This window comes from Cheilinus undulatus, linkage group 14 (genome assembly GCF_018320785.1).
Source record: "Cheilinus undulatus linkage group 14, ASM1832078v1, whole genome shotgun sequence".
Classification (NCBI taxonomy): domain Eukaryota; kingdom Metazoa; phylum Chordata; class Actinopteri; order Labriformes; family Labridae; genus Cheilinus; species Cheilinus undulatus.
This window is the reverse complement of record NC_054878.1, coordinates 48,664,627-48,692,229: the sequence shown is the minus strand read 5'-3', so window position 1 is coordinate 48,692,229 and position 27,603 is coordinate 48,664,627. Positions and strand designations below refer to the sequence as shown.

At 39.1% G+C, this 27,603-nt stretch overlaps 1 protein-coding gene across 5 annotated transcripts in view; it reads right to left on the bottom strand.

Moving 5' to 3' along the window:
- LOC121521415 (NACHT, LRR and PYD domains-containing protein 12-like) overlaps positions 1-26,124 on the bottom strand; it is a 28,786-nt gene extending 2,662 nt beyond the window's left edge. The window contains exons 1-14 of one of the 5 annotated variants that reach the window (XM_041805381.1): positions 26,075-26,123; positions 24,965-25,048; positions 21,381-21,486; positions 20,690-20,818; positions 17,045-17,236; positions 14,515-14,593; positions 14,014-14,272; positions 8,497-10,300; positions 8,100-8,273; positions 7,596-7,769; positions 4,906-5,079; positions 4,484-4,657; positions 3,490-3,663; positions 996-1,169 (exon numbers count right to left, since the gene is read on the bottom strand). In XM_041805381.1, the coding sequence (XP_041661315.1) occupies positions 996-1,169; positions 3,490-3,663; positions 4,484-4,657; positions 4,906-5,079; positions 7,596-7,769; positions 8,100-8,273; positions 8,497-10,300; positions 14,014-14,272; positions 14,515-14,593; positions 17,045-17,236; positions 20,690-20,818; positions 21,381-21,478 (3,605 nt within the window). In that variant the 5' untranslated portion in view covers positions 21,479-21,486; positions 24,965-25,048; positions 26,075-26,123. Of the gene's footprint in view, positions 1-995; positions 1,170-3,489; positions 3,664-4,483; positions 4,658-4,905; positions 5,080-7,595; positions 7,770-8,099; positions 8,274-8,496; positions 10,301-14,013; positions 14,273-14,514; positions 14,594-17,044; positions 17,237-20,689; positions 20,819-21,380; positions 21,487-24,964; positions 25,049-26,074 lie in introns of all 5 variants that reach the window. The other 4 variants (XM_041805380.1, XM_041805385.1, XM_041805384.1 and 1 more) reach the window with 4 other exon arrangements.
- Between the last annotated feature and the right edge of the window lie 1,479 nt (positions 26,125-27,603).

Sequence of the window (27,603 nt, the reverse complement as noted above, 5' to 3'; positions counted from 1 at the left end):
TAAAAAATCTCTCTCTCTCGTTATTCTGGCTTTTAGCAAATAGAAGTAATGTTGGTCATCCCTAACTGAGCTTAAACTGGAAAAGTTTAGTCTGATTTAGTGTCAGACAGTGAGGAAAAAAAGGTTGTCTTTTTATAAAGTGGCTGTAAATTCATGGTTTCAGCTGTACCTATCTGCTTTTTATTAGAACACTCTGCAGCCAGTAAACCAGCTTCCACTTTAACCGGTGAATTTCCTTTGGGGAAAAAGCTTCAGATTTTTTTTTTTTTTTTTTTTGTAATTTATATTTTTGAATCAGAGAATCTGATCACAGAACCCAGGTAGCTAATTACTGGACTACAGTCCAGATCTAGACCAAGAAGCCATCCTGTCCAGACCTGGACCCATGTCTTATGTGACCATCATTTTTATGTGAACAGGTGTAGTTTTCTACACTACAAGTAGTTCTTTTTATCACCCATTCTAGCCGCTAAAGCTGATGTTACAGTGTTCTGTTTTCTGTTAATCATTGTTATTAATGCTTAGTCTTCACATACTGCTACCATCTTTATTGATGTTTTAGCCATATCCTGCAAAATAGGACATAAGTTTATGGCCATGACAGCCATAAATTTGTCTTCCATTTTTTGTATTTGTTGTTTTTCTTGTCCTACTTCCTGCATCCTAGTCTTCTCTCCTTTTTCTCCCCCCTACCCCTTTTCCAACCCCAGCAGATGGCTGTCAACATGAGTGTGGTTCTGTTTGAGATTCCTGTCCATTATAAAGGGAAGATTTTCCTCGCCACAGTAGCGGCATTTACGACTGTGAACAGAAATGATTTTCAAAAACAAACTCAGAAATATTGATGAAAAATAATGTGATGATGAAACTCAATATGAAAAACAAACTGATGAATTAAGAAACTGTGTCAGTAAATCAATGCTGGACAAAATAATGTTTAAATACAGTAAAGAAGTTAAACACACATCAGATGATGAGCTGTTGTTTATTTTTACCTGAGAGTGTCCAGTCTCCAGAGTGGATTTTCCAGTACAGCAGAAAGCAGCTTCAGTCCTGAGTCTCCTGGATGGTTGTAGCTCAGGTCCAGCTCTCTCAGATGGGAGGGGTTGGCATTCAGAGCTGAGGCCAGAGAAGAACATCCTTCCTCTGTAATCAGACATCCTGACAAACTGGAGATACAAAGAATGTAGTTAACTTGGGGATTTATAAAATCAAATAAGACATAATGTCTTTACACTGACATAATAATGTCACATGACTTGTCAGGTGATTCAGACTATACATATTTGGAGGTGCATCCCCTGTGTCCATTTATCTGATGAAGGTCTTGGGCCTGAAACGTCACATATGGTGATAATATTCATTAAATAAGCCTTTGGAGCAGCTTCTGGTGTGCAAACCATTTTCCACCCACTTTCTTTTCAGTTAACTTTACAAAAGTCCAATCATATTAGTGTAGCTAATAAGCACAGAAGGGAGTGTTGCTCTGCATGCATAGGATTATGGAAGAAAGGGGTCTTGTCTCCTGATGATTTATAAACTTAATTCCACATTGACATATTTACATTTAAATATTTAATCTTTAGATTTTTTAAAATTTTTATTTAACCTTTATTTTACCAGATAAAGCCCATTCAGATCGAGGTCTCTTTTACAGGGGTGACCTGGCCAAGAGGTCAGCAGCACACTTCATAATTTTATTACACATTAGAATTGTATTTATCATATACAGTGCTTAACAAATTTATTAGCCCACCCTAACCCTAACCACAGTCAGGTTTCTGCCACAGCTGCCCTAAATCAACAGCATTGGTAATTACCAAAATCATTTTTTATGTTTCTGTGATGGTTAATACACCAATATGTAGAAGCTCTTTAACCCAAATTATATTTTTAACACTAAAATAGAATTATTATTGTTATCCATGAATTTTCAAATGTACTGATTTACAAAAAAAACCTCAAAAAATAGTAAAGCACATTAATATTTCTGATGAATATGTCAGATTATAGTTATTTACTGTCATTCCTGAAGAGAAAAATGAGTTTTAGAGCTTGAATGTTATGCTTGATTCATTTCTGACTTCTCAGAGAAGCCCAGTGAGCCGGCTCAAATTTGGGTGAATTCAGTTTGAAATTCCTCATTCCTGTTCAAAATGGTAAAACGTGGAGAGCTGACTGAAAATGAAAGAGTCGGCATTAAAGCACTTCATGATGCTGGACGGTCTCTGAGACAGAGATGACAGCTGGTCTAATACATTTGTTAAGCTCTGTATGTTAGTGTTTCTATTTTTATATGGAGACATTAATGGAGGCATGAAATTCATACTGCAACTTAACTTATTCCCAGTGTTTTGCAACTTAAAATACCCTATACAGTGATAATAAATCTGTATTTAGGTTTGTTCTATGACAAGCCAATGTGTTCTGAACCACCAGGCAAAATTTCACTCAAATAAAAAATTTCCAAGTTTATAAATTTAAGTTTCAAATCATGAAAAATGAGGCAGTAAAAGCTGCTCCAGGATGGTGTAAGCATGTCAAATGAATGAGCTGAAGCCACGCCCACTCAGGAGAAATAAAATCCTCTCCGATTTTAAAAAATGCTACAATCTGATTGGAGGAATCATCTGTCTGCACAGCTGGACCTGTCAGCTCTCTGTGTCAGCCAGCAGAGAAACAGTCACATTTATGTCATGACAGATGAGTTAGAAAGAGTCTCAGGCTCATTTTCTCATTTATATTTAACTCTTCAGGTATTCCTCAGTATCCTTTTCTGAGTTATGTGAAGTTCATACATTTTTGAGATGTCTTTGTTGTTAAGTTGCTGCTGAAAACACTCCATTTCCTGATGTTGCTCTTCAAAATAAAAGTATTCACTGATGCTTGGTATTGGAGGCTTTTACTGTGACCGACTTGGCAGAAGTAGACTGTCACTTTACAAAAGCTTAGCATCTCGAGGGATTAAACTGTTTCTGCTTGTAGAGAGATAGCCACAGTCTGCTTCTTTTAATCATTCAGGACTAAAGACAAAAGAAATCTGGATTAAAACACCTTCAGCAGGTCAGATGCTTGTTCCTGCTGCATCTGGTTCATGTGAAAAAACAGAAAAGTACTGTAGTATTTATCATGCTCTGTGACCTTACGGCAACCTGTATCATAGCCAGCTGCCTGGCTCTGTGCTAGAGAAGAGACAAAGTCTATTTTCTGGCTCAAATCTCCGCTAAAATGCTTTAAATGATCCATACGCCATCATGCTGCTAGGTTTGAGAAATTTACTTCATAATGAACCAAAAAACAGCTTTTAACTGACTGTTAACTTACATGCTTTCTAACGGTCTAAATAAAAAATTCAGTAACACAAAGATGTCAGTGTTTTCACATGTTTACAGCAACCATATTCCAACATATCTAGAGTGTAAAGACACAAATTTTGGGTTTCACTTTACAGGGTCTATAAATAAAAGGAACAAAGAGCTTCATCCTCACCTGAGAGTTTCCAGTTTACTGTGTGGACTCTCCAGTCCAACAGAAAGGACTTTTACTCCTGAATCCTGCAGGCTGTTGTCACTCAGGTCCAGCTCTCTCAGACTGGAGGACTGGGAACTGAGCACTGAAGACAGAGCTTCACAGCTTCTCTCTGACAGGTTACATCCAGTTAACCTTTAATAAAACATTTTAGAAAAAATGTTTTTTGCATTTATTTAAATGCTTAAAGCTCATCAAAGTATCTTAACTGTTGATCTGATGAATATTAATACATAAGGTTTTTTTTTTTTTCTTAATGTCACTTAAAGCTACCAACAGTTTAGAGTTGGTCTAAAGGTACACTGAGACCAAATCAAATTAAAAATTTTTTGTATAGTGACATTACTTGGAAGGGCAATGACATAATGCCAATCTGTGTAGGGCAACATCCAACAGACGTTAACAGCAGTGAGATGAGTAGAATTCACCTTTTCCCTGAGTTCAAAATATTCAACTTTTTTGGCAAATTTGCTTGAGGCAATGGCACGCCAGGTAATCAGTGTTGACAGGTTATGATGATGATGATGATGACATCAGGAATGAGGACAACCCTAACCTTAACCCAGAGGGTATAGGCTGTATTATAATATTAATGATTAATGCTGGACCATTATAGTAGGGTATAGTCTTTATAATAATATGAATGATTTTGCTGGTCTATTATAATAAGCCACATCAGAGAGGATGGTCTAGATGGTCTTTTCTGGGTCTTCTACATCTTTACAGGACAGTAATTCAGTGGCAGCTTCTATCATGTTTGAGCACAGCATGAAAGGGTGAAATGTTGATATCAAGGCGAAAAGTCACTCTTCCTCCTATGTTTCTTCCAGGTGTTAAGAGCAAAGATTTGGCTCAATGAATTTGAGAACGTGATCATCTTTGCGTGGGAAGTCATGCCTTCATGCCACCTGAATATTTATTTCTGCGTTTTATCCGAACGCAGCACAAGACTGACCTTAGTGCTTTCAGTTTACAGTGTAGACTCCCCAGTCCTGCAGAAAGTAGATTCACTCCTGAATCCTGCAGGTTGCAGTCACTGAGGTCAAGCTCTGTCAGACTGGAGGACTGGGAACTGAGGACTGATGAGAAAACTTCACAGCTTCTCTCTGACAGATTGCATACAGTTAACCTTGAAAAATCATGTTGGGAAAAAGTCATATTTAAGATGTTTGCCATGCTGTTTTCAACAATGCATGATTAAAGGATCCAGTAAATTATCACATTTTTTGCATTTATGTCAATGCTCAAAATTCTCTAAGTATCTTAACCTTTAGACCTGATGAATATTATAACATCAAGGATATTTTTGCTTTAATACCAATTAAAACAACTGTGCAAAATCCTGCTGACTGTACAAGTGACCAGCATTTGACTGACCTTAAAGTTTCCAGCTTACAGTACTGACTCTTCAGCACAGAAGAAATCAGTTTCACTCCTGAGTCTCCTGGATGGTTGTGGCTCAGGTCCAGCTTTCTCAGGTAGGAGGGGTTGGCTTTCAGAGCTGAGACCAGAGAGGAACATCCGTCCTCTGTAATCAGACAGTCTGAGAGACTGGAGATAGAAAAAGTATAGTTTACTTAAGGATCTAAACTGGAGGACTGGCCATAGCTGGACAACACATGTTCCAAAACTGGCCCTGTACTTTTACTTCACTACATTAATTTGAAGTGATAATTGTATAGGTGGGTGTCTGAACTCACAGTTATTTTAGGGAACAGGTTTTAAATTCAACATTGTTTCTAAAATATGATTTTGTTTGCTGACCATTACATCATTTTTGTCAGCTCCATCAGATACACTAATATGTATATTATTTTTATCAATTCAAGATGGATGCCAAGTTTTTGGTGATTTTGTATTGGTATTCAGTGATGACATATAATGATTAAAAAAATGAGTAATTTTAACTCGTCATGTTTTTTTCACCTATCTGAAGTATCTCATCTCTACATTTCAAGATTTTCTGAATAAATCTTTTTAACCATATAAAATTAATATACTAAAATAAAAAAGTTATTAACGCATATACATCAGCTGTTTTTTTTAACAAATAGGCAGAATAGGGGGCAATATGGCCCATGCCTTTAATTTACTTATTTCTGTGTTATTTCCTGCAATATTTATTTCTTGCAATTTTAAAATGTTGTGTCTCTGTCCTCGTTGCTCTTCTCTGTGCCTTTTGATTGCCTTTCAGGGACAAATAAAGTATTTTGAATCAAAATGAAATAAAGAAAGTTACACTCAGCATCTTTGTGTCCAAAAATGGACACAATACATAAACAGCCATAAAAAAAATATTATACATTAGTATTTCTTCCCACTTTTTCAGCATCTATCACTACATTAATGCTGATATATTGCTTGGCCTCACCACAATACTTATATTTCTGTTGGAAATAAGAATCCACAAAACAGCAGATTGTATTACAAAGTTCATCACCATCTTCACTAATGTTGAAACAATGACAGTAAGTCCATTCAGAGACTTTAGAGACTTTCTCTCTTCTCCTCTTCTGCATCCTGGTCTTGTTTATTTTGCATCTCCCTCTATCCCTTCAGCAGATTGCTGTTCAACATGGGTTTGGATCTGCTCAGAGTTTCTTCCTAGCAAAGCAGAATTTTTCATTGCCACTAAAAACACCACTAAATGTTGCTTAGTGCTGAACTACATAATATAGCACTGAGTACAGTCTTGCCCTAACATCATTGTAAAATCTCTAGAGCAGTGGTTTTCAAAGTGTGAGGCGGGCCTCCCCTGGGGGGGCGCCACAGAACTTCAGGGGGATACATAAACCAGAAATAAAAGTGATTTGCTTTGCTAACTTCTGCTGTCTATGGAGCAAAATGAATAGACTTATAGTTACTTTAAGGCAGTGATACTCAATGTGTGATTATTAGTGGCTCTTCGATGTCTTCATTTTAAATATTATTCCCCCAGAAAACCTTAAAAAGGGGAAACTTTTTTGCCCCTATATACCATGTTTTTTTTTACACTTTTCATCCATTTAAGCATCCTTTTGTCACTAAATACCACTTTTTTCCTACTTTTTGCCCATATTTGCCACTTCTTTTTGCCACTTTTTTCCAAATTTTGCCCTTTTTCCCCTCTTTTTTTCCAGCCATTTTTCACCAATTTAAGCATTTTTTACTCATTGTTTTTTGCCAACTTTGGACCTTTTTTTTTCGCGACTGTTACTCATTTTTTTGTCACTTCTCATCCATCTTTTTTCCCCACTTTTTATCCCCATTTTTTTTTTGCCTGTTTTCACCCATTTTTGCTGCTTTTTGACCATTTTGGCCATCTTTAACTTATTTTTGTTGCTACTTTAAGCTTTTTTTTTTTTTTTTTTTTTTCCATTTTTCACCAATTTAAGCATCCTTTTGTCATTAAATACCACTTTTTTCCTACTTTTTGCCCATTTTTGCAACTCTTGACTGCTTTTTTTACTCTTTTTTTTGCCTTGTTTTTGCCACCTGTTACTCATTTTTTGTCACCTCTCACCCATCCTTTCTCACCTTTTATCCCATTTTTTGCCCATTTTCACCCATTTTTTGCTGCTTTTTGACCATATTTGCCATCTTTAACTTATTTCTATTGCTACTTTAAACTGTTTTTGCCACTTTTCACCACTTAGATTGGGGCTCTTGCAGAGGTATTTTTCAACAGTCTGACTCCTTGCTTGAGTAACGCTGCTTTAAGGATTATCAGAGCAGAATAATCAGGTAGTATTGGCAATAATTTCATTACTGAAACCAAATAACTGATTACCTGGTGACAACGGATTTTTAAGAACATTTGCAGACCAAAATATCAAAGATATAAAAATGTTAAAAATATTTAAAATTAGACATAAATGTTTTAAAATATGGTTAAGTTCTTTTTTTTCAGTCTGAATCTTTATGTGGGTGGAGGCCCACTGAATGATTAATTTTCTCTTAGACGAGGCTCACTCTCACACACTTTGAAAACCCCTGCTCTACAGATTACTTGTTCAAGTTGGCCTTCTACAAATAAAGCTTGATTGTTTGATTGATATTGATAGACTGGTAAACAGCCTCAAACTGACCTTAAACTTTCCAGTTTACTGTGTGGACCCTTGAGTCCAGCAGAAAGCAGCTTCACTCCTGAATCCTGTAGGCCATTGTTACTCAGGTCCAGCTCTCTCAGACTGGAGGACTGAGAGCTGAGGACTGAAGACAGAGCTTCACAGCTTCTCTCTGACAGGTTACATCCAGTCAACCTTCAAAGCCATATGAATAAATTGCTGTTAAATTTAAGAATAATGACAGCCATCTCTAAAGTATGTTGTACATATTAACATGACATCTAATAATAAAACTGTAAAATTGAAGAAAATATCACCACATTATAAAAATTATAACATTATATTGCAGTAAATATATTGTTTTATAGTTAAATTATTACCATTAACTTAAACTGGATGTATATTTTTTAGGTCATACTGATGGCCTCATTAATTGTAGAAGGTAAATCAGTTTTTTCTTCTTCTTATGTCACATAAAATGACAAAGAAATATTAGTGAGAGTTAACAATCAGCCTCAAACTGACCTTAAACTTTCCAGTTTACTGTGTGGACTCCTGAGTCCAGCAGAAAGCAGCTTCACTCCTGAATCCTGTAGGCCATTGTTACTCAGGTCCAGCTCTCTCAGACTGGAGGACTGAGAGCTGAGGACTGAAGACAGAGCTTCACAGCTTCTCTCTGACAGGTTACATCCACTCAACCTGAAGAAGAATGGGATGTTGAAGTAGGCATTACACCCTCTGCACCTTCGCAGATAATTTAAATTCTTCCAGTAACATGCACTTTTTTTAAAATCTAATTTTAAATATTTTTTCTGTATGTCAAACTGCTAAATTGTGCAACTCTCCTGTAACCTCTAATAATTAAAATCCCCCCCTCAGATTAATAATGCACTCTTATTTTCATACTGATTTATCCACCTACACAGCTTTGTAAGAGGCTCTGACTACTGGCAGCAGCCTCAGGAGAGTATTCTCTGAAGCAGAGAATTTCTTCAGGTCGAACGCGTCCAAATCTCTTTGTGATGACAGTAAGATGAAAACCAGAGCTGACCACTGAGGAGAAGATAAAGAATCTGTGGAGAGACATCCTGATCTCAGGGACTGTTGGATCTTCTTCACCAGAGAATGATCATTCAGTTCATTCAGACAGTGGAACAGGTTGATGCTTTTCTCTGCAGACACATTCGCTCTTATCTTCGTCAAAATGTACTGGGCTGTTTCCTGACAGGTCTTTGAGTCACGTCCTTTATGTGTCAGCAGATCTTGTAGAAGTTTTTGATTGGTTTGCAGGGAAAGACCCAGGAGGAATCGGAGGAACAAGTCCAGGTGTCCATTTGGGCTCTGTAAGGCCTGGTCCACAGCATTCTGATGGAGATACTTTAGTGTGTCTTTGTCTCTAAAGATTTTAGGTATTAGGGATGGAGTTGGTCTCCTTAGCATCAGATTGACTCCAGAGTTGGTGAAGGTCAGGTGGACATGAAAGGCAGCCAGAAACTCCTGAACACTCAGATGGATGAAGCAGAAGACCTGGTCCTGGTACAGTCCTCTCTCCTCTCTGAAGACCTGTGTGAACACTCCTGAGTACACAGAGGCTGCTCTGATATCGATGCCACACTCCATCAGGTCTGAGTCATAGAAGATCAGGTTTCCTTTCTGCAGCTGCTCAAAAGCCAGTTTTCCCAGAGACTCAACCATCTTCCTGGTCTCTGGACTCCAATGTGGATCCGTCTCAGCGCCTCCATCATACTTGATGTTCTTCACTTTGGTCTGGACCACCAGGAAGTAGATGTACATCTCAGTCAGGGTCTTGGGCAGCTGTCCTCCCTCTCTGGTCTTCAGCAGATCCTCCAGGACTGTAGCAGTGATCCAGCAGAAGACTGGGATGTGGCACATGATGTGGAGGCTTCTGGAGGTCTTGAGGTGGGAGATGATTCTGCTGGCCTGCTCCTCATCTCTGAACCTCTTCCTGAAGTACTCCTCCTTCTGAGGGTCAGTGAACCCTCTGACCTCTGTCACCATGTCTACACACCCAGGAGGGATCTGATTGGCTGCTGCAGGTCGTGTGGTTATCCAGAGGCGAGCAGATGGAAGCAGATTCCCCCTGATGAGGTTTGTCAGTAGCACATCCACTGAGGCGGACTCTTTAACATCAGAGAGGATTTTAGTTTGGTAGAAGTCCAGAGAAAGTCGACACTCATCCAGACCGTCAAAGATGAAGACAACATGGAAGTCTTCAAACCTGCAGAGTCCTGCTTCTTTGGTTTCATTGAAGAAATAATGAACAAGCTCCACCAAGCTGAACTCTTTCTCTTTCAGCACATTCAGCTCTCTGAAAGTGAATGGGAATGTGAACTGGATGTCCTGGTTGGCTTTGCCTTCAGCCCAGTCCAGAGTGAACTTCTGGGTTAAGACTGTTTTCCCGATGCCAGCCACGCCCTTCGTCATCACTGTTCTGATTGGTTCATCTCTTCCAGGTATGCCTCTAAAGATGTCTTCTTGTCTGATAGTTATTTCTGGTCTGTATGGTTTCCTGGATGTTGTTTCGATCTGTCTGACCTCGTGTTCATCGTTGACCTCTCCAGTCCCTCCCTCTGTGATGTAGAGCTCTGTGTAGATCTCATTCAGAAGGGTTGGGTTTCCTGCTTTAGCGACCCCCTCAAACACACACTGGAATTTCTTCTTTAGGTTAGTCTTCAGCTTTCTTGGGCAGTCCGCTGTTAAGGTTCCTAAAAAACAAACACATAGTATAATTACTGAGATGACAGCCAATCACATGAATTTAGACTTTAAATTCTGAGGTGGAAAACTGAGGTGACCTATGTTTTCTTTTCCTGAAATCTCTGCACTACTTCAGCTGAAAACAGTTTCCCACTATTCTTAGCCATTCCAGTCCTCACTCATCGCTCTCTGCAGCCATTCAAGCCATCACCAGTGTCTGGTCTCCATGGGGGCGTTTAGGCTGATGCAGCTCGGACCAGTAATTCCTCAGTCTTAAAAAGTTTCCCCATAGGGTCTGAGTGCCAAAGAACTGTCAACCCCCATGTTCAGTATGATTGTAATAAACAATTCCTTTTCAAATTTTCTATTCTGATTCTGTTGTGATTGCAGATTGAAGACTGGTACCTTTTGTTTCATGGACTAGGTGAAAAGATAATACCTTGTCTGTTTTTGAATTAGCCTACTGCATACTCCTGCCAAACGCAGTATGTACAGACAGTAGTGTACAGTATGACTGCCAGTCGGACGTTATTGTGTAGTATGCTTGGCTCGGTTTGGCTGGTTTCCGGTGTACAGAAGTCCGTCATACCCTGGTCAATTTTAAACAATGCTACAGTGTTTTTCATCCGTTTACGTACAGAAAAAATCTGGGAAGTGTTTTTATTTGATTTTCAGGATTTTTATAGCCGTTGTTTTTAGCTTAGCATGTATAGTGCAGTGAAAGGACACACTAGACAGCATCTTTCCGGCCGTTAGGAGCCGTAACGGCAACACAAAAACAACAGTGACCCTATTACAACTTACATTAATATAGAACATGTTATAAAGGTAAAGATAAAAGGTAATGGCACTTTTTGTAACCGTCAGCCACTCCAGTGAAAGTTCCGCCCCTCTCTGCTATTACGAACTCTGACCCGGCACTTTGCATCGTGGGTAACAGTAGGTGAAGCAGACTGGTCCGATGCATACTGTGAAATTTTCCCGAATCAGTTCGTCATTCGTCATTTTTTTCTAGACGCTCAAAACCTGTTGCATGTCGGTACGGTTTTGGTTACATCTACGGCGGTTGCCTTGATAATTTTGAACAAAAGACGAAGGCAACGGATGACAGTTCAGAGGTAAAGTCCGTATGTATGGCAAAAGCCACACATAAGGGTTGAAGTATGATGTTAAGAAAAGTCTCGTCTCTTCTGTGTCTACACGTACCGCGCCATGTTGTCTCAGAGTGACTGGTCACATGACACCGTACGTCACGTCCCGTGACTTGTAAATGCGGAAAAAGTGTTTACATTTCACTTTTGCGATATATTTCTACATCGAAACACCTGAAAAACCTCCTCATGAAAGTGTAAAAACTTTTTAACGATATTTTAGGGTTTTTTCAAAATTCAGGTGTTTCCACTACCAGTTTTCTATTGCGCTATTTCGATTTTGTGCATTTCCACATGTAATGGAAACCCAGCTAGTGATGACTACTTTGAAAATTTGTTTCCATATCAGGAAAATATTTGTTTTATTTTGTTTCATAAATTATTTACTATGGTTTCAGTAAGGTCACTTTGAAAGTTATACTAATAAGATTATTCCAGTTAAATGAGGCAGAAGATTCTTTATTATGAGGTGCTGAAAATATTTTCATCTGCCAAGGGGGCCTGGAAGAAAAAGTTTCGAAACCACTGGGTTACCACTGTTGGGAATAATGCAGTAACTCCATTACTTTTCATGGTAACCAGTAGTGTAACGTGTTTCTTTTTAAAATTAATAACGCCGTTACCATTACTGGGAATTTAAATCACTCGTTACTCGTTACTTTTAAAGCCGACAACTCGTTGATGAAGGTTAGTAAACATCTGGTTTGGCAGATGACGTAAAGGGACCGTACGCACATCAGCATCCTGGGAGGGAGAACAGCCTCTGCAGAAACACACAATCAAACACAGGCACTGAAGCGCACACACACGTCATGGCTGAACACTCGAGCGTGAGCTCTTGGTCTTGGAAATACGAGTATTACTTTTCCCTCCTCAGGATAAAAGAAGAAAAAGAACAGGGAAGTAAACCTTTCCACCTCCAAGACCAGTAATTTTAACTACACCAAGTACCGAGTTAAACAACATGCTTCAGCTAAACTAGCTGAACTAACCAGAGAGCCCGGATGTTACAAACACCGCTAACCCAGGTACAGCTCATGTAGCTGGGCAGACCAAGCGGGGAGGAGCAGCTCCATTTGAACAGAAATGGCTGGATTTAATTCACCGCCAGCTGCAGAGTGTGTCACTAAGGAAGCACTAATCAGACAGATAGCAAGGTATGTTGTTGAAAACATGATTCTGTTACAAGCTGGGTAGTCCACTGCCTTCAGAGAAATAATGAAAAAAAAAAAGCGAAGATGAGAGATAGGACTGCCATGCAGAAAAATTTAGAGAGCTGTTTTAGACTTCCTAAACAGTGTAAAATGCTTTAACTGTGTCAGAAGTTGAGAAACATCTCTACTGTGTTCTATTGCTTCACCACTTTCCACATTAATGATGTCAATGTAATGTTATATTACATTAGAGGTATTTCCTCTCACACAGCCACAACAACACAAATTAATGTGATGTGTACAACAGTGAGGATTGAAGCAACAAAAATAACGCCTGAGTTACTTCTCAAAGTAACTAGTTACTTTTAGAGAGCAGAAACTCAGTTATTAACTCAGTTATTTTTGTAAGCAGTAACTAGTAACTATTTTTCAGTAACTTTCCCAACACTGCTGGGTTACACAATGTCACTTGAATTTTAAAAAAGTTATGGGGCTAATAAAGACAAAGAAAAAAATGAACAACTAGAAAAGCCCCCAGAGAGCGCAGACCTCCGCCATTAGCCTTATCTCCCAATAATGAAGAACCCTTCAAAAATTCCTGGATCCATCCCCATGTGCCCCCCACCACGGCATTCGCCGATTACTCCCTCCCCAGTGGGATGGTAACACGGTGAGGCAAAGCATTGGCTTCGCTACGTGTGCCAACAGATGCACCCATGGTCTCACTAGATGACTAAAAGTCATGGCAGAGGGTGAATATTCCTCTATTCCTCCCAGCACTGTGAGTATCCTCGCTACAATTTGCAGTCTTTCTCTCTGTTACACTCCGGCTCGTCTCCTCGACCGGGCATGCGTCTTTCAAACTCTATGAACTCCAAAACTTTGAATAGAAACACACCCAAAAACTGCTACACCAAAAACTGCTGCTGGGATTGAAGTTACTCATGTCCGCCATCTCCTGGTGTAAAGTGGTAACAGTGCAGACCTCCACTATTAGCCCTATCTCCATATAGTACAGAATCCTCAAAGAAATTCCTGGATCCAGACGGTGATCCGGATCAGCCCCAAAATCTAATCAGTCCTTCCTTATGCCATTTCTGACATTTCCTGAAAATTTCATCAAAATTTGTCCACAACTTTTTGAGTTATGTTGCTAACAAACTAACAAACAAACCCACCCGATCACATAACCTCCTTGGCAGAGGTAAAAATCTACAAGATTTGTGTGACACACAACAAACAATAAGAAGAAACCTTCATAGAAGCATGGAAAATGTCATTAGAATGGTAAAACGACAGGCTGCAGTAAGTGGCTCAGTAAACTAAAGTAAGTGGTTCAAAGCTTACACAACTTTTTGAAACCCGTATCTTTTCTGGTCATTAAACAAAGTCCATCCCAGAGGGTTAAATGCAAACCTCTCTCCTGTTGTCTCCATTTCCTCATTACATCAGACAAACGGTCAGCCAGCTCCTCCTCCTTCATTCTCCTCAGGAAGTTCACGGTGAAAATCAGAAATGCCTCTCTGCTGCTCCTCCTCTGTTCCCCCTCCTCACCATCAGGTACCTCTTCATCCCCTCCCTCACTCTCTAAGCATTCTGGGCCATCTGGACTCAGAACTCTCTGGATCTTTTTCAGCTCACTCTTCACAAAACAGACCATATTCTCCTCAAGCAGCTGGAACAGAACAAGGTTTCAATGTTAAGTTGCTGATATCAGCGTCAAATAATAACTGACCAACATTTTTCCATTGTTCAAAACCAGAAAATCCGGTTTATGAACTCTTCATTTTTTCAAAACAACCTTTTAAAAAGACACATGACCTATGACTCAGTGCTAATAAGGAAATTCTGGAGGACCATAAAAATATACTTTGTCAAGGATTATCACGGTTTTTCTGTGTTTGTGAATTTACATACCATAAATATGGTGTCCTGCTGGGTTTGATGCTGCTGGGCAGACCGACCAATGAGAACTTCTGATCCCTGCTGCTGAGCTCTGTGGGTCAAACATGTAAAGTATGCCTTTATATATAATGGGAAACTGTATCATAATTAACGGATCCTGATAGATATAAAGTCTACACCACCATCATAATAGCATCAGTGTGTGTCTGTGTTTATGTGTGGTGTTAGGCCCTGTCCACATGGAAACGAGAACGATATATTGTTTCGTTTTGAAAAAGTTTTCTGTAAAGACGGAGTCGTTTCAGGAAATGTCTGCTTAAGCATGGAACCACTGAAACGACTAAAAACGCTGTAGTGCATACGCCAAGCCTGTACGTTGCGCTGTATTGCTGTCACGGAAATGCTCTACAAGAGAATCAGAAGCTCACAGAAAACTGACACAAACTTTCTTCTAGTTGCCCTTCTGGTTGCTCTCCACATTGGATTTAAGAACATCTAGTGTGTGCGTTTCAAGGTGGAGGTAAAGGAGCATCAGATTTTGCTGTAAAAGCCAAAACAAGCTCTTTAACTTCTGCAGCACAAACACAACCGTGTAGTCCTCTATTATTGTTCTGGACGGACCCGCGCAGGCGCCCTAAGGGAGCTGCGCTGTGTGTGACATAATTGTTTCCAGAAAGATGTGGATAGCCATCCACACGGAGACGAAACTGTAGATATTTAGGGATTTATGCACTCTGGGACCCGTTTTCAGAAAGTATCATTTACAGTCACCCAAAACGCTGTTTCGGTGTGGATGAAACGCCGATACGACAAAAAACTTTTGCGTATACGCCTGAATTCGTCTCCGTGTGGACGGGGCCTCAGAAGTTTGTGTCCCTGTTTATTTGGTGTGAAAGCCTTAAAGTGTCTGCACAAACACACAACAAGCACACCAATACACTTGGCCACTTGACAGTTTTGGAAAAAAAAAAACCCTTATGTGTAAATCTACAGAGCCACAGAAGGGACATGGGGGAAAAAAAATCAAAATAATGATGACTTTTTTGTGTTTTTTTGGGAGGGGGGGTATGAGGACAGAGATTTTTTTTTTTTTTTTTTTTTTTTTTTTAAATGGTTACTGAGATCTCACAAAAGTAGTTCGTAATGACATAGCAGTGACTACTTCCGGGTCAAACCAACCAAAACAACGAAGGGCAAGCATCCGTGGGGGAGATCTTTAGAATTTTACTTTGAAATTGGCCTTAAATAGAAGACATTCAATCCGTGCTTAGTTGCAGGCACGCTTTTCATACTGGTGAATCCATCTTTCAAAGCTCTCGTCTGAACAGTTTGGGCCATGTGAATATCAGTCATGGAAATATACTAGATAAAGGGATACGTTTGTTTGCTCAGTCACCTAACAGACACTGAATTGAGGCACAGTGCGGACTGCCTTGTGTGACCATGTCCTAAAACTTGCTCTCAGCCTCTCCAACTTGGCGCAGCTGGCGCCGTATGAAGTGCTCTGTCAGGGTGGATTCAGAGCCACAGGCTCGTCCTCGCTGCTTATTTCATCGCAGAATGAATCGCCACTTTCTGTTAACTTTTTGCAGTAAATACAAATGTAACGTAGCGGACCCTGTGCATGACGTTTATCCTTCTGCGTGGACGGTCACATGATTGATTGATGAGTGAGGAGCAGACTCTGCTCTTACCAGGGAAAGATGACGTCTTAGTTTTGTTGGAGAAAGGACTGCATGAGGAAAGAAGACGTGCAGTACACGTAGTTCATGGTAGAGGAAGTAGTTTGTTACTTTAATTTGTAATACTTTAATCGGTAAAATTTTTACCTTTTATTTATTTATTTAGATATTTTGACTCCATACTCTAATGTTCATTTTTAAAAAAACTTATTCTCCCTCCATGGACCCCAACACACATTTTTTCAAGAGGGGAAAATTAGAGGAATGGGAGGTAGTGGGCTGGGTTTTAATTTGTGCAATATAAAGAAAAAACACTGGCTACTTATAGTAGTAGTAGAGTCATTTTTTAAAAACATTGATATTTGAAAGTGTTTTGATATTGAAAATTCAGAAGTTCTGAGGTTATATATCATTTATTATTGCATATTATTCACACTCAAAATACTAAAAATGGGTACCGTTGTGTACCAGTATCGGTTCACAAGTGCCGGGAATTGGTACCGTACCGGTTCAAATGTGAAAGGTACCCATCCCTACTGACATGTCTGTAGTCCCCATGGTTCATGTTATTCTGTCCTCTATGGAGTTTATTCCTTGCTAGCGGCTCCTTCATGTGTTTTGTTGCTCTGATTGGCCGGTAAAGATGTGACACAACAGTCATCTGATCACCCACCAAGGTTTTTTCAAAGCCTCTGCCCTTTCCCAAACAACTTCTATGAAAGGTTTACCAGATGGATGTCCATCTGGCATGTCAGGTTGCATTTTTTATCACTTCATTATTAAATTCAGAAGTGTTTTTACCTCCACTTTAATCATTTAATTTTTACTTTCAATCTCCATATGACAGTTTATATTCTTACCTTTGCTGATCGGACTGATGACTATCCTTGAAGTTCAGAGGTTCACCAATAGACCGATCAGACTGATGACGATCCTTGAAGTTCAGAGGTTCACCAATAGACCGATCAGACTGATGACGATCCTTGAAGTTCAGAGGTTCACCAATAGACCGATCACTGCCGAAGGACACAGAAATGGGAGCAGGCCCATGTCTGTATGAACAAGGAAGTTTGGACTCCAGTCAGTTCACAGTGTTCAAAGACTTTGGTAAACATGAATGCTGTCTTTCATTCTTAGTTTGCTCACATTTGCATTTGAGAACAATTGCAGTGTTTAAAAAATTGTTTGAACTTTCCCAAAGTTGTATATTTTCTTTTCTTCTCTACAGCTGTTCCGTAGACAGACCCCTTTAGCTGGTTAACAGTGAAGATTCATGTTCATTCAGCTTGTTTTTTCAACATGAATATTCCTCAGAATCTTTAATTTACTCTCCCTCTGGTGGAAAAGCCTCTGGATACTGTTTGACAGTTGGTGACTTTGAACTCTGTGCATGACTGTATAGCTTTAAAGTCAACCAGGTCCATAAATATCAGTGTTTTCCGTTTGATGAAGAGTGGGTTTGTTGGTTTTCTGTATGTAGATTTATGAATAAATCTCATGGCTCTGAAGGATGGTTCTGTATTTGTCTTGTATGCGTTTCCCCAAACTTCCACACAGTAAGAATGTCGAGTACATAAGAACAGTACAGGGTGTATAATGAGGGCTGATTTAGAAAATATTTAACCTTAAATAAAATTGCTATAGACTTTAATTTCTTTTATGACTGCTTGCATGTTGATGACTAACTACTGTAACACTGCAGTTTCCCAGTTTGGGATCAATAAAGTACAATCTATCCATCTTTGGTTTGATATCATTTATACACCGCTTTCCACATTATTATGCAAATGGCATTTTTCTTGTACTTTCCTAAATATTAATGCAAATAACAGTCGAATATTTTTCAAGTCATCAGCCGTTAGAGCATAATTCAAATGTTTTTGAACAAACTTCATAATGATAACCATATTTTTTTTTTAAAATAAAACCTCAAAATGCACTGCTCCACATTATTACATTTTTTTTGGGTGTGTTTCTATTCAAAGTTTTGGAGTTTATATTACTTGAAAGATGAACGCCCAGTTGAGGAGACGAGTCGGAGCGTAACAGAGAGAAAGACAGCGAATTGTAGCGAGGATACTCACAGCGCTAGGAGGAATAGAGGAATATTCACCCTCTGCCATGACTTCCAGTCGTCCAGTGAGACCATGGGTGAGACTGTCAGTGCATCTGTTGGCACCGGCAGGCAATGCTTCTGCCATGACAGTCCACATGTAGCAAAGCCAATGCTTTGCCTCACTGTGTTTCCACCCCACTGGGGAGGGAGTAATCGGCAAATTAGATTTTGGGAGTGATCCGGATCACCGTCTGGATTCAGGAATGTTTTAAAGGATTCTTCACTATTGGGAGGTAGGGCTAATGGCGGAGGTCTGTGATCTCTGAGTGCTTTTCTAGTTTGTCTCTATTTTTATTTTATTTTAGTTTTGTAAGCAAACTATACAGATTTAGTTACTTTACGTGTTTTTGGTAATGCTTAGTTTTTATTTAGTTTCATTTAAATAAAATAATTTTTGAATTTTAGTTTTAGTTATTTAGTTAGTTTTAGTTAAATATTATAACCTTGCCCTCAGTAAAGTAAAATTAGGTCATCTGTGTAGTTTTAATTTTGGGGAACATTTACATATCTGAACATATTGATAATTACTGTTTTAGTAACACCACATTCCAAATTATTATGCAAATTGTATTTTAGTATCACATTCATGTTTTTAACCTTGCAAAGCAGATGGATACGCCTGTTTCCTTGTTTGTCACTGGCGAGCACATCTTGCAAAGCTCCCATCTGAACCATTTGGGCCCAGTTAGAAAGTGACAGGACCAATCAGCGACGAGGGGCGGTACTTTCAGGCGCAGCAGAGTCGTGACGTAAACAAGCAGCGGCAAGAGCTGGTGCAGTTATGGAGGGAGAGATTAGCGTGGGTCAGAGGTGGGAGAAAGTCATTGTTTTGCAAGTCTCAAGTAAGTCTCAAGTCTTTAATCCCAAGTCTCGAGTCAAGTCTCAAGTAAAGACAAGTCGAGTCAAGTCCGAAGTCATAGGCTTGAAATTTTCGAGTCCATACAAGTCATAAGCACTGTTTACTAAATAAAATGCCATTTTAACAATGTAACAATCTATTAAATTTGACAAATACAGTGAATGCATTTTGAATTGTTTTATTAAAAAAAAAAAAAAAAAGACCAGTGTGACAGAACTTAATCACACAGAAAGAGTGCTGACATAGCATTCAGGATATAATCAGTGCTAAGCGGTGCAACAACAAATGAACTTCTGAAGACGTTGTTCAGTCATTTTAACTCATCTAATGTGTGTGTGTGTGTGTGTGTGTGTCTGTGTGGTGAGTGTGTGTATATGTATAGGTGTGTGAGTAGGGTTTGTGTGTGTTTGTAAGTGAACATGTTTGACTGGTCAACATTAGGTTTAAGGTGTTATAACCAGTTCTTAACCTCAAGTTATGTGTTATGTGTTAAGTTATAAGACCTCAAGTTATGTGAACACAATGACTGCCTCCTAGTGAATAAACAAAAAAAGAGCTGATGAATCATGGGAGTCTGTTTGGGTATTAATATTCCATATTTTGACATTTACTGTAGTTCTGTGACTCTGTTAATTTAAAATTATGCTTTCTAGTTTTTTTTCCCTCTCATTATTATTGTTTTTAGCTAAAGGGGGAGGGTCCCCATATTGGTCTTTGCCCTGGGCCTCCAAATGGCTTAAACCGGTCCTGCCTCACTGCTGCAGCTCCCCTCACAAATCGTTCTGTCCTGCCAGTTTGTTGCTTCCATTTTTTTGTTTCTGCCCTTTTGACAGTATTTATCACTGGTACATTTAAGATCAAATAAAACACCCATGTTTGGACAAGTTTTACTCAATTTGACATCATTTCAAAATGTGATCCGTGTGTGTTTGGCTCATTGATGATGATGCGCATCGTAAAAGTCATCATCAAATACGAGTATGGGAGAGCATCGGCAGGGAGTGACTGAAGAAATGTGTTAAAACAAGGCCATTACAAGCTTCAATTTGAACACAAGGCAGCACACCTCTATGAATGAGCTTAATGAAGAGACACGCCACCAGCGGACTTCCTCTGTGCTCTTATACGCACGTTGCTCTGTCCAGCGAGCATCCAACGGTAATAATATACAAGTTTTCATTTGAGTTTGGAAGTTAAAGTTTGTCTTCTTTGTGTGGACTTGTATTTATAGAGGATTTAGGGAGGATTTTTTAAAGTAAGCCTTGCAACTGGTGACTAAAGAGCCACATGCAGCTCGAGAGCCACCGGTTGAGTATCACTACATTGGTTTTATACTTTGAGTGGGGGCACATTTTACTCAACACACTCACTGAAAATCTCAAGTATTTTCAAGTCATCTGACAAAAGTCCGAGTCAAGTCCCAAGTCACTGATGTCAAAGTCCAAGTCGAGTTGCAAGTCTTTGCTGATTTTGTCAAGTCGAGTCCAAAGTCATCAAAATTGTGACTCGAGTCTGACTCGATGGTCTTACTTTTGAAGATCAGACTGATGTCCATCTTGGAAGTTTAGAGGTTCACCAATAGACCGATCACTGCTGAAAGACACAGAGCTGGGAGCGGGTCCAGGTTCCTCAGAGTCGGGTCTGAGCTGCCACTCTGGGCTTCAACACAACACAAACAGGACTTTTAGTGTAAATAATAGTGGTGGAGTGATGATTCTTTGCAGTTTTGTTGTTGTTGCTCTCTCTCCCTCCCTTTCTGTTGTCCTGCAGGGTCTGTGTGAGGCAGGTTGAGGCTGACTGCTGGAGCAGCTCATGAGGCACGCCTGTGGCCATCAAGCTCTCTTTAAGGACCTGGACTGACCTCCACCGCTCTGCCAGATAATACCATCCAGTATGGTAGTGCTCCACACCCTCTGTGTGTCCAGAGTTTTGATCATTTTTGAACCGTTTTGGATTTTTACTTACCTGTGTCTCATCTCCTGTGCTCAGGTCTCCAGTGTGCCTCACTGCTGCTTCAGATTTGAAGATTTTTGCCTCGCCCAACCTGAGCCCTGCCTCCACAGCCTGCTGTGCTTTTTCTTTCACGATAAATTTTTGCTCTAGAATCTGCCTGCCTCCACCTCTGCTTTGGGGTCTGATTTCAGTCAAACACAACAGGTTGAGTGATATGGGTGCTGAGCTTTTACATAGAGGAGTCATGGACAGTTGGAAGTCTTCTTACCTTAGAGCTTCGGTCTGGCCTTCATGTTCCCCACACAGAGCAGTTTTAGAGGGAGGGGATCCCTCCTTTCTCTGCTCTCTCTCCTCGCTCTGATTCATGGCCCCATCTCAACAAAAACACAACATTTTCATTTTACTACAACAACTTTTTTTAAAAAGATTTTATTTTGGGCTTTGTGCTTTTATTTGATAGAGGAGGACAGTGGATGAAACAGGGACGAGACAGTGGGGTAGCCGTGTTTCCGTCAGGGGGTCCGGTTTGATTCAGTTCGGTCTAAACCCCAAAATAGTTAACGTTTCCACAGACACCCGTGCTCTCACTGGGTGGGCGGGGCTGTAAAAGCATTAATGTGGAGTCACAGACAGCGCGAGTCAGCTGGTCCAGCCGCAGAGTTATTGAAAGGATGAGTGACAGAAATCAGTCGGGAATAAGCAGTGAACAGCTTTATTTCAGCTGAAAGTGCTTTTTAAAAAAATAACTACATTTTAATGATGTTAACTGCTGTCAGTACAGATCCTCAGCTGATGAATACGTGTACAGAGACGGTTTGAGTCGTAACGCTACGTTTATATGTGAATATATCTAGTCTAGAACAGTTTATACAGCAAAATATGAAAGTTTAGAGCTGTACTGTGAGAATTCGCCACATTAAAAATAAAGTAAAAGTTCAGCTGGTGTTAAAATCAAACTAAATTAAGTCAGAAATCCTGGGTGCGCTGATCTTGTTGTAAAATAGTCTGCAGCCTGAAGTTTTACAAACACATCCAGCAACCACAGAGCGATGTTTTCACAGGTTAGCCAACATAAGACGTAGATTAATAACTAGTTACAGATGAGAATGAACTGTTCTAAGGCTTTGTATTCACAAAACTTCTGCATTAATTTAGTTTCTGATCCATCGCGGATGGATCAGGCTGATGTGAGCCTTCAGGCCTTCATGATTTTAAGAACACAAAGCAGACTTTGTGTTCTTAAAATCATCCAGATAACCGTCAGGAAACTTGATTTGTGGCCAGATACCAACATCCATAGACTAGGAAACAGTTTGGATCTCCGTCAAGTCCAAATGTTGCCCATTTAGGCAGATATTAGTCTGTTTTTCTCCCATTTTCGCCCACTTCTCACAATGCAGACTGCTGAGTTTTGAAGCCCAGGGGCGATCAGCTGAGTCGCACGCTGACGTGACGTCAGTGCAGCCCCCTATTGTTGTGTGTAGCTCCACCTATTTGGTACGGTTAGGTAAGATTGGCACCCCTACAGAAGGGTGCCGAAAAGTGGAATGGTATGGGTCGGCTTTTTGGGACCCTTTTCAACTTTTGCTCTATGGAAACACAAAATAATGCATGCCGTACCGCACTGAACTGAGCCGGACCGCTTGGTGGAAACGACTTAATAGTTCACTATAACTAACTGAAACTAAAATTGCAAAATCATTTAAAGGTGCAGTGTGTAAAACTGAATATCAACATCTAGAAGTAGGTTCTAGATTGCATTTCTCTGCTGGAAACTGTGGCAACCAGTTGAATTTAATGTGTATCTGTCATGTGAATACAGTACAATATAATACAATAACTTTATTTATCCTTTTTTCCTCTATGTTACCATGGAAACATGTAAAAATCCAAGACGGCGGCATCCATGGAGGGGACCCTCCCTATGTATGAATTAAAAGTTTATTCTGAGTTTTTTTTTTTTTTTTCAAAATAGCTACTTTTGAATTTAAATGACTAAACACTTATTTAGATAGACCTTCTTAGAAATGTTTTGCTTTATTTTACCAAGTTTGTTCAGCTAAATGCTACTAGGCTAAATATTACACACTGCACCTTTAAGTGAACTGAAATGAAATAAAAAACTAGGCTTTACAACAAAAGTAACTGAAACTGTATAGTGTGCATAAAAAGGTAACTGAAACTAAAATAAAAATGTAGACAAAATATCCTTAGTTTTAGTCTTTGACACAACCGTACTGACTGGCACCCACAAAAGAGTCTGGAGACTGTAAAATGGCCTGATCTGATTGGTTAAGACTTCACAGAGTGGAAGTTTGATGCCCAGAGTTGTACTGAAACATCATCTTTAACCTTTGTAATGTGTTAGAAAGCTGCCCACATCTTTAGTGTTGGTGGGTCAAATTTGACCCGTGATTTAACTCAGCTTGAAAATACTTTAAAAAAACCAATAAGTTATCATCCAATATTGTTTTTCACCTCATAACAGACTTAGTATGTATTCATATCCATGCAAAAACTGTTTTAAATGTTATTTTTTTGGCTAAATAGACCTTTTCTCATACAATATACCACTCATTTTCAATTTAAAAAATAGTTTAATTTCACTTATTTTATTTCCTACAGTGAAGATAATGGGTAGGTATATTATCCAAGTCTAATAGATCAACATAAGAGCATACCTACCAAAAAAATTGCTTGTTTAAACTTAACATTATTAACAATAGTGAAATGTTCCACATTATTATGCACAACAGGGTTTCAAAACATTTCATAGGTTGTAAAGAATGGAAAATGGTCATTTGTTGAATGTGCAGTATTAGGAGGTCATATTTACTGAAATTTTTGATTTTGATTTGATTTGATTTCTTTATTTAGGCCATGTAAATGACAACTTAAAACAGTTAAGAAATAAAAATAAGTGAACATCAAGAAATGAAAACAAAATACTAACTTGCATCTGCAAATTCTAAAGCATCTTAGTTTACATGAGTGAAAAGGAGTAGGAAGAAGTATGAACTTTTCTAATCCTACCCCTTTAAATCAAAGCTATTTCAATCAAAAACATCTGAACAGGCCAAGTTCATGTTAACATAGGAGCCCTTCTCTGATATCACCTTCACTATTCTTCATCCATTGAACTTGTGAGTTTTTGGAGAGTTTCTGCTTGAATTTCTTAGCTAGATGTCAGAATATCCTCCCAGAGCTGCTGTTCTGATGTGAACTGTCTCCCCCCAAAACATGACTCCGCCCCCTCCTCACTGACGTCTCGGCCTCATTGGGACATGGTGGCCATCCACCAGCCATTCACTACTCCTCCATCTGGACCATCCAGGGTTGCACGGCACTCATCAGTCAACAAGACTGGTTGAAAATGAGTCTTCATGTATTTCTGGGCCCACTGCAACCGTTTCTGCTTGTGAGCATTGGTTAGGGGGGGCTGAATAGTAGGTTTATACACGACTGCAAGGCTCTGGAGGATCCTACACCTTGAGGTTGGTGGGACTCCAGAGGCACCAGCAGCTTCAAATACCTGTTTGCAGCTTTGTAATGGTATTTTAGCATCTGCTCTCTTAATCTGATGTATTTGTCCATCAGAAACCTTCCTCATTATAACTTTATCTGCAGGAACCCGTCTGTGCTCTGAATCAGCCTCAGATTTCTTCACAGTACGATGATCACGCTTGAGTTTTCCTGAAATATCGAATGTTTTCATTCCTTGTCCAAGGCATTGCACTATTTAACACTTCTTAGCAGCAGAGATTCTTTTTCTTTCCCATATTGCTGAAACCTGTGGCCTGTTTGATAATGTGGAACGTCCCTCTTAAGTAGTTTTCCTTTAATTGGGCTCACCTGGTAAAATAATGATCACAGGCGTGTGAGATTGATTTCAGTGATCCAGAGAGCCCTGAGACACAACACCATCCATGAGTTTAACTAGAAAACAAAAAAAAATGAATGTTTATGACACTAAGATCCAATTTGCATAATAATTTCGAACGTGGTGTACTGTTTTTAATAACTTTTAAAAATCCATTTTGGGAGGTTTTGTAATTTTTGGAGCTCTAACAGTAAATTAAACCTTAAAATATAGTTTTCATTTTATATAGTTGTGGTATTCTCAGAAAAAACATGATACCAAACATGAGCATGGTCTACATCATATGAGCATTTATATTGTAAGAAGGAATGCATATTTTCCAAAATAGCCATTCATGCTGGAAAACCCTCCGATGTGGCTGATTTAACACAATTCTGCAAAGAAGAGTGGGACAACATTCCTCCACAGTGATGTGAAAGACTCACTGGTGGTTATCACAACCCCTCCTTGTAGTCGTTGCCACCAAGAGGGAAATAACCAGTTCCTAGGTTAAGTTGAATTTTTTTCATAGGGCCAGGTAGGTTTGGATATTTTTTTTCTCTCAATAAATAAAATAATTTTAAAAAATGACCTTTGCATTTACTCAGGTTATCTAGGTCAGAAAGAGTTGAGCTATGTTTTTGGACATCTTCGTCAAATAGAGGGTTATGAGGCAATCACATGATCAAACACAGTTTTTGATTGTCTTAAAAAATAATGTGATTCAGCTTAGTGCATGCTACATTTGTGCAGCATATACTGTATGTTCTAAGGTGTGATTTTAAGTACAGAACTGTTTAGAACTATTTGGCAGGAAAGACGTGACAGGATATGTGTGAGACATTAAAGTCTTGAGGCTGCGGGTAGAAAGGCAGAGGTTGTTTTTCAGTGTAATAGTGGCACAAAAGTTATCATCTAAGGTAAAATAAATCATGTAAAGAGTGAATAATACGTTACGGACGGCCAATTATAAAGAGAACTGTACAGGAGTGCCTGAATATGGAATGAAAGTTCATCAGCCAATCAGTATCCAGAGACATTCATACAGTCACACAGTGTGGTCACAGTGATCCTGATCATCAAACGCAGAGAAGGATTCTTACCTGTTGAAGTGAGCTCAGATTAAAGACACACTCCTGCATCTCGTCTCTGCTGGTGTCTGAGAGCATTTGAGGTGAGGACTGCAACACTTCCTCTTCCAAGTAAAGTCAGAACAGGTCCAAACTGGTATGCAAACACAGGAAGAGAGAGAAATCTCAAAGGTCAGCTTTTTACAGCTTCCTTTAACTCAATCAAAATAACCAGAGAGAGATGGGGATGAAGATTAACTTTATTGTCCCCTGACAGAAATTTGTCATGGACAAAAGTGCAACTTAGCTGCACGAAGTCAGTACAGTCATCACCCAAAAAAAGAAACAAACAAACAGACAATACACAGAGACAGTGTAACGGTCCACAGTGTCAGAAGATAAAGAAGAGACACATACGCATTGTCTATTAAAGCAATAGGCCTGAAATGGAAAAAAAGAAAGCACATCATGACCAGTTCAAAACAACCCAGTAAAATAAAAAAACTGGTGGAAAAAAAGTGCAATTACAAAGGAATATAATGGCAATGAGATACTAATAACAATAATAATAATAATATCTTGAATTTATATAGCACCTTTCAAGAAACCCAAGGACGCTCTACAGGAACTCATAGACATGGACAAACTATGTGAGGGTAGGATGAGTGTGAGGGCTGGTTTAGTGAAGACTGGAGGCTGTGGTGAACAGGTGGTGCTTGAGACGTTTTTTGAAAATGTCCAGAGATGGAGCGCTACGGATGTCTGCAGGAAGAGTGTTCCAGAGGGTGGGGGCTGCAGCACTGAAGGCTCTGTCTCCATAGGTTCAGAGTTTGGTTTTGGGCATGGAAAGTAGGCCGGTGTCTGATGGAAAATTGATGAGCAAGTTAGTACAAATATCGTAATAAAATACAAATGTCGCAATAAAATACAAATGCCACAATGAAATACAAATGCCACAATGAAAAACAAATGTCACAAAGAAATACAAATGTCACAATAAAATACACATGTCACAATGAAAAACAAATGTCACAATGAAATACAAATGCCACAATGAAATACAAATGTCACAAAGAAATACAAATGTCACAATAAAATACACATGTCACAATGAAAAACAAATGTCACAATGAAATACACATGTCACAATGAAATACAAATGCCACAATGAAATACAAATGCCACAATGAAAAACAAATGTCACAAAGAAATACAAATGTCACAAAGAAATACAAATGTCACAATAAAATACACATGTCACAATGAAAAACAAATGTCACAATGAAATACAAATGTCACAATAAAATACAAATGTCACAAAGAAATACAAATGTCACAATGAAATACAAATGTCACAATAAAATACAAATGTCACAAAGAAATACAAATGTCACAATGAAATACAAATGTCACAAAGAAATACACATGTCACAATGAAATACAAATGTCACAATAAAATACAAATGTCACAAAGAAATACAAATGTCACAATGAAATACAAATGTCACAAAGAAATACAAATGTCACAATGAAACACAAATGTCACAAAGAAATACAAATGT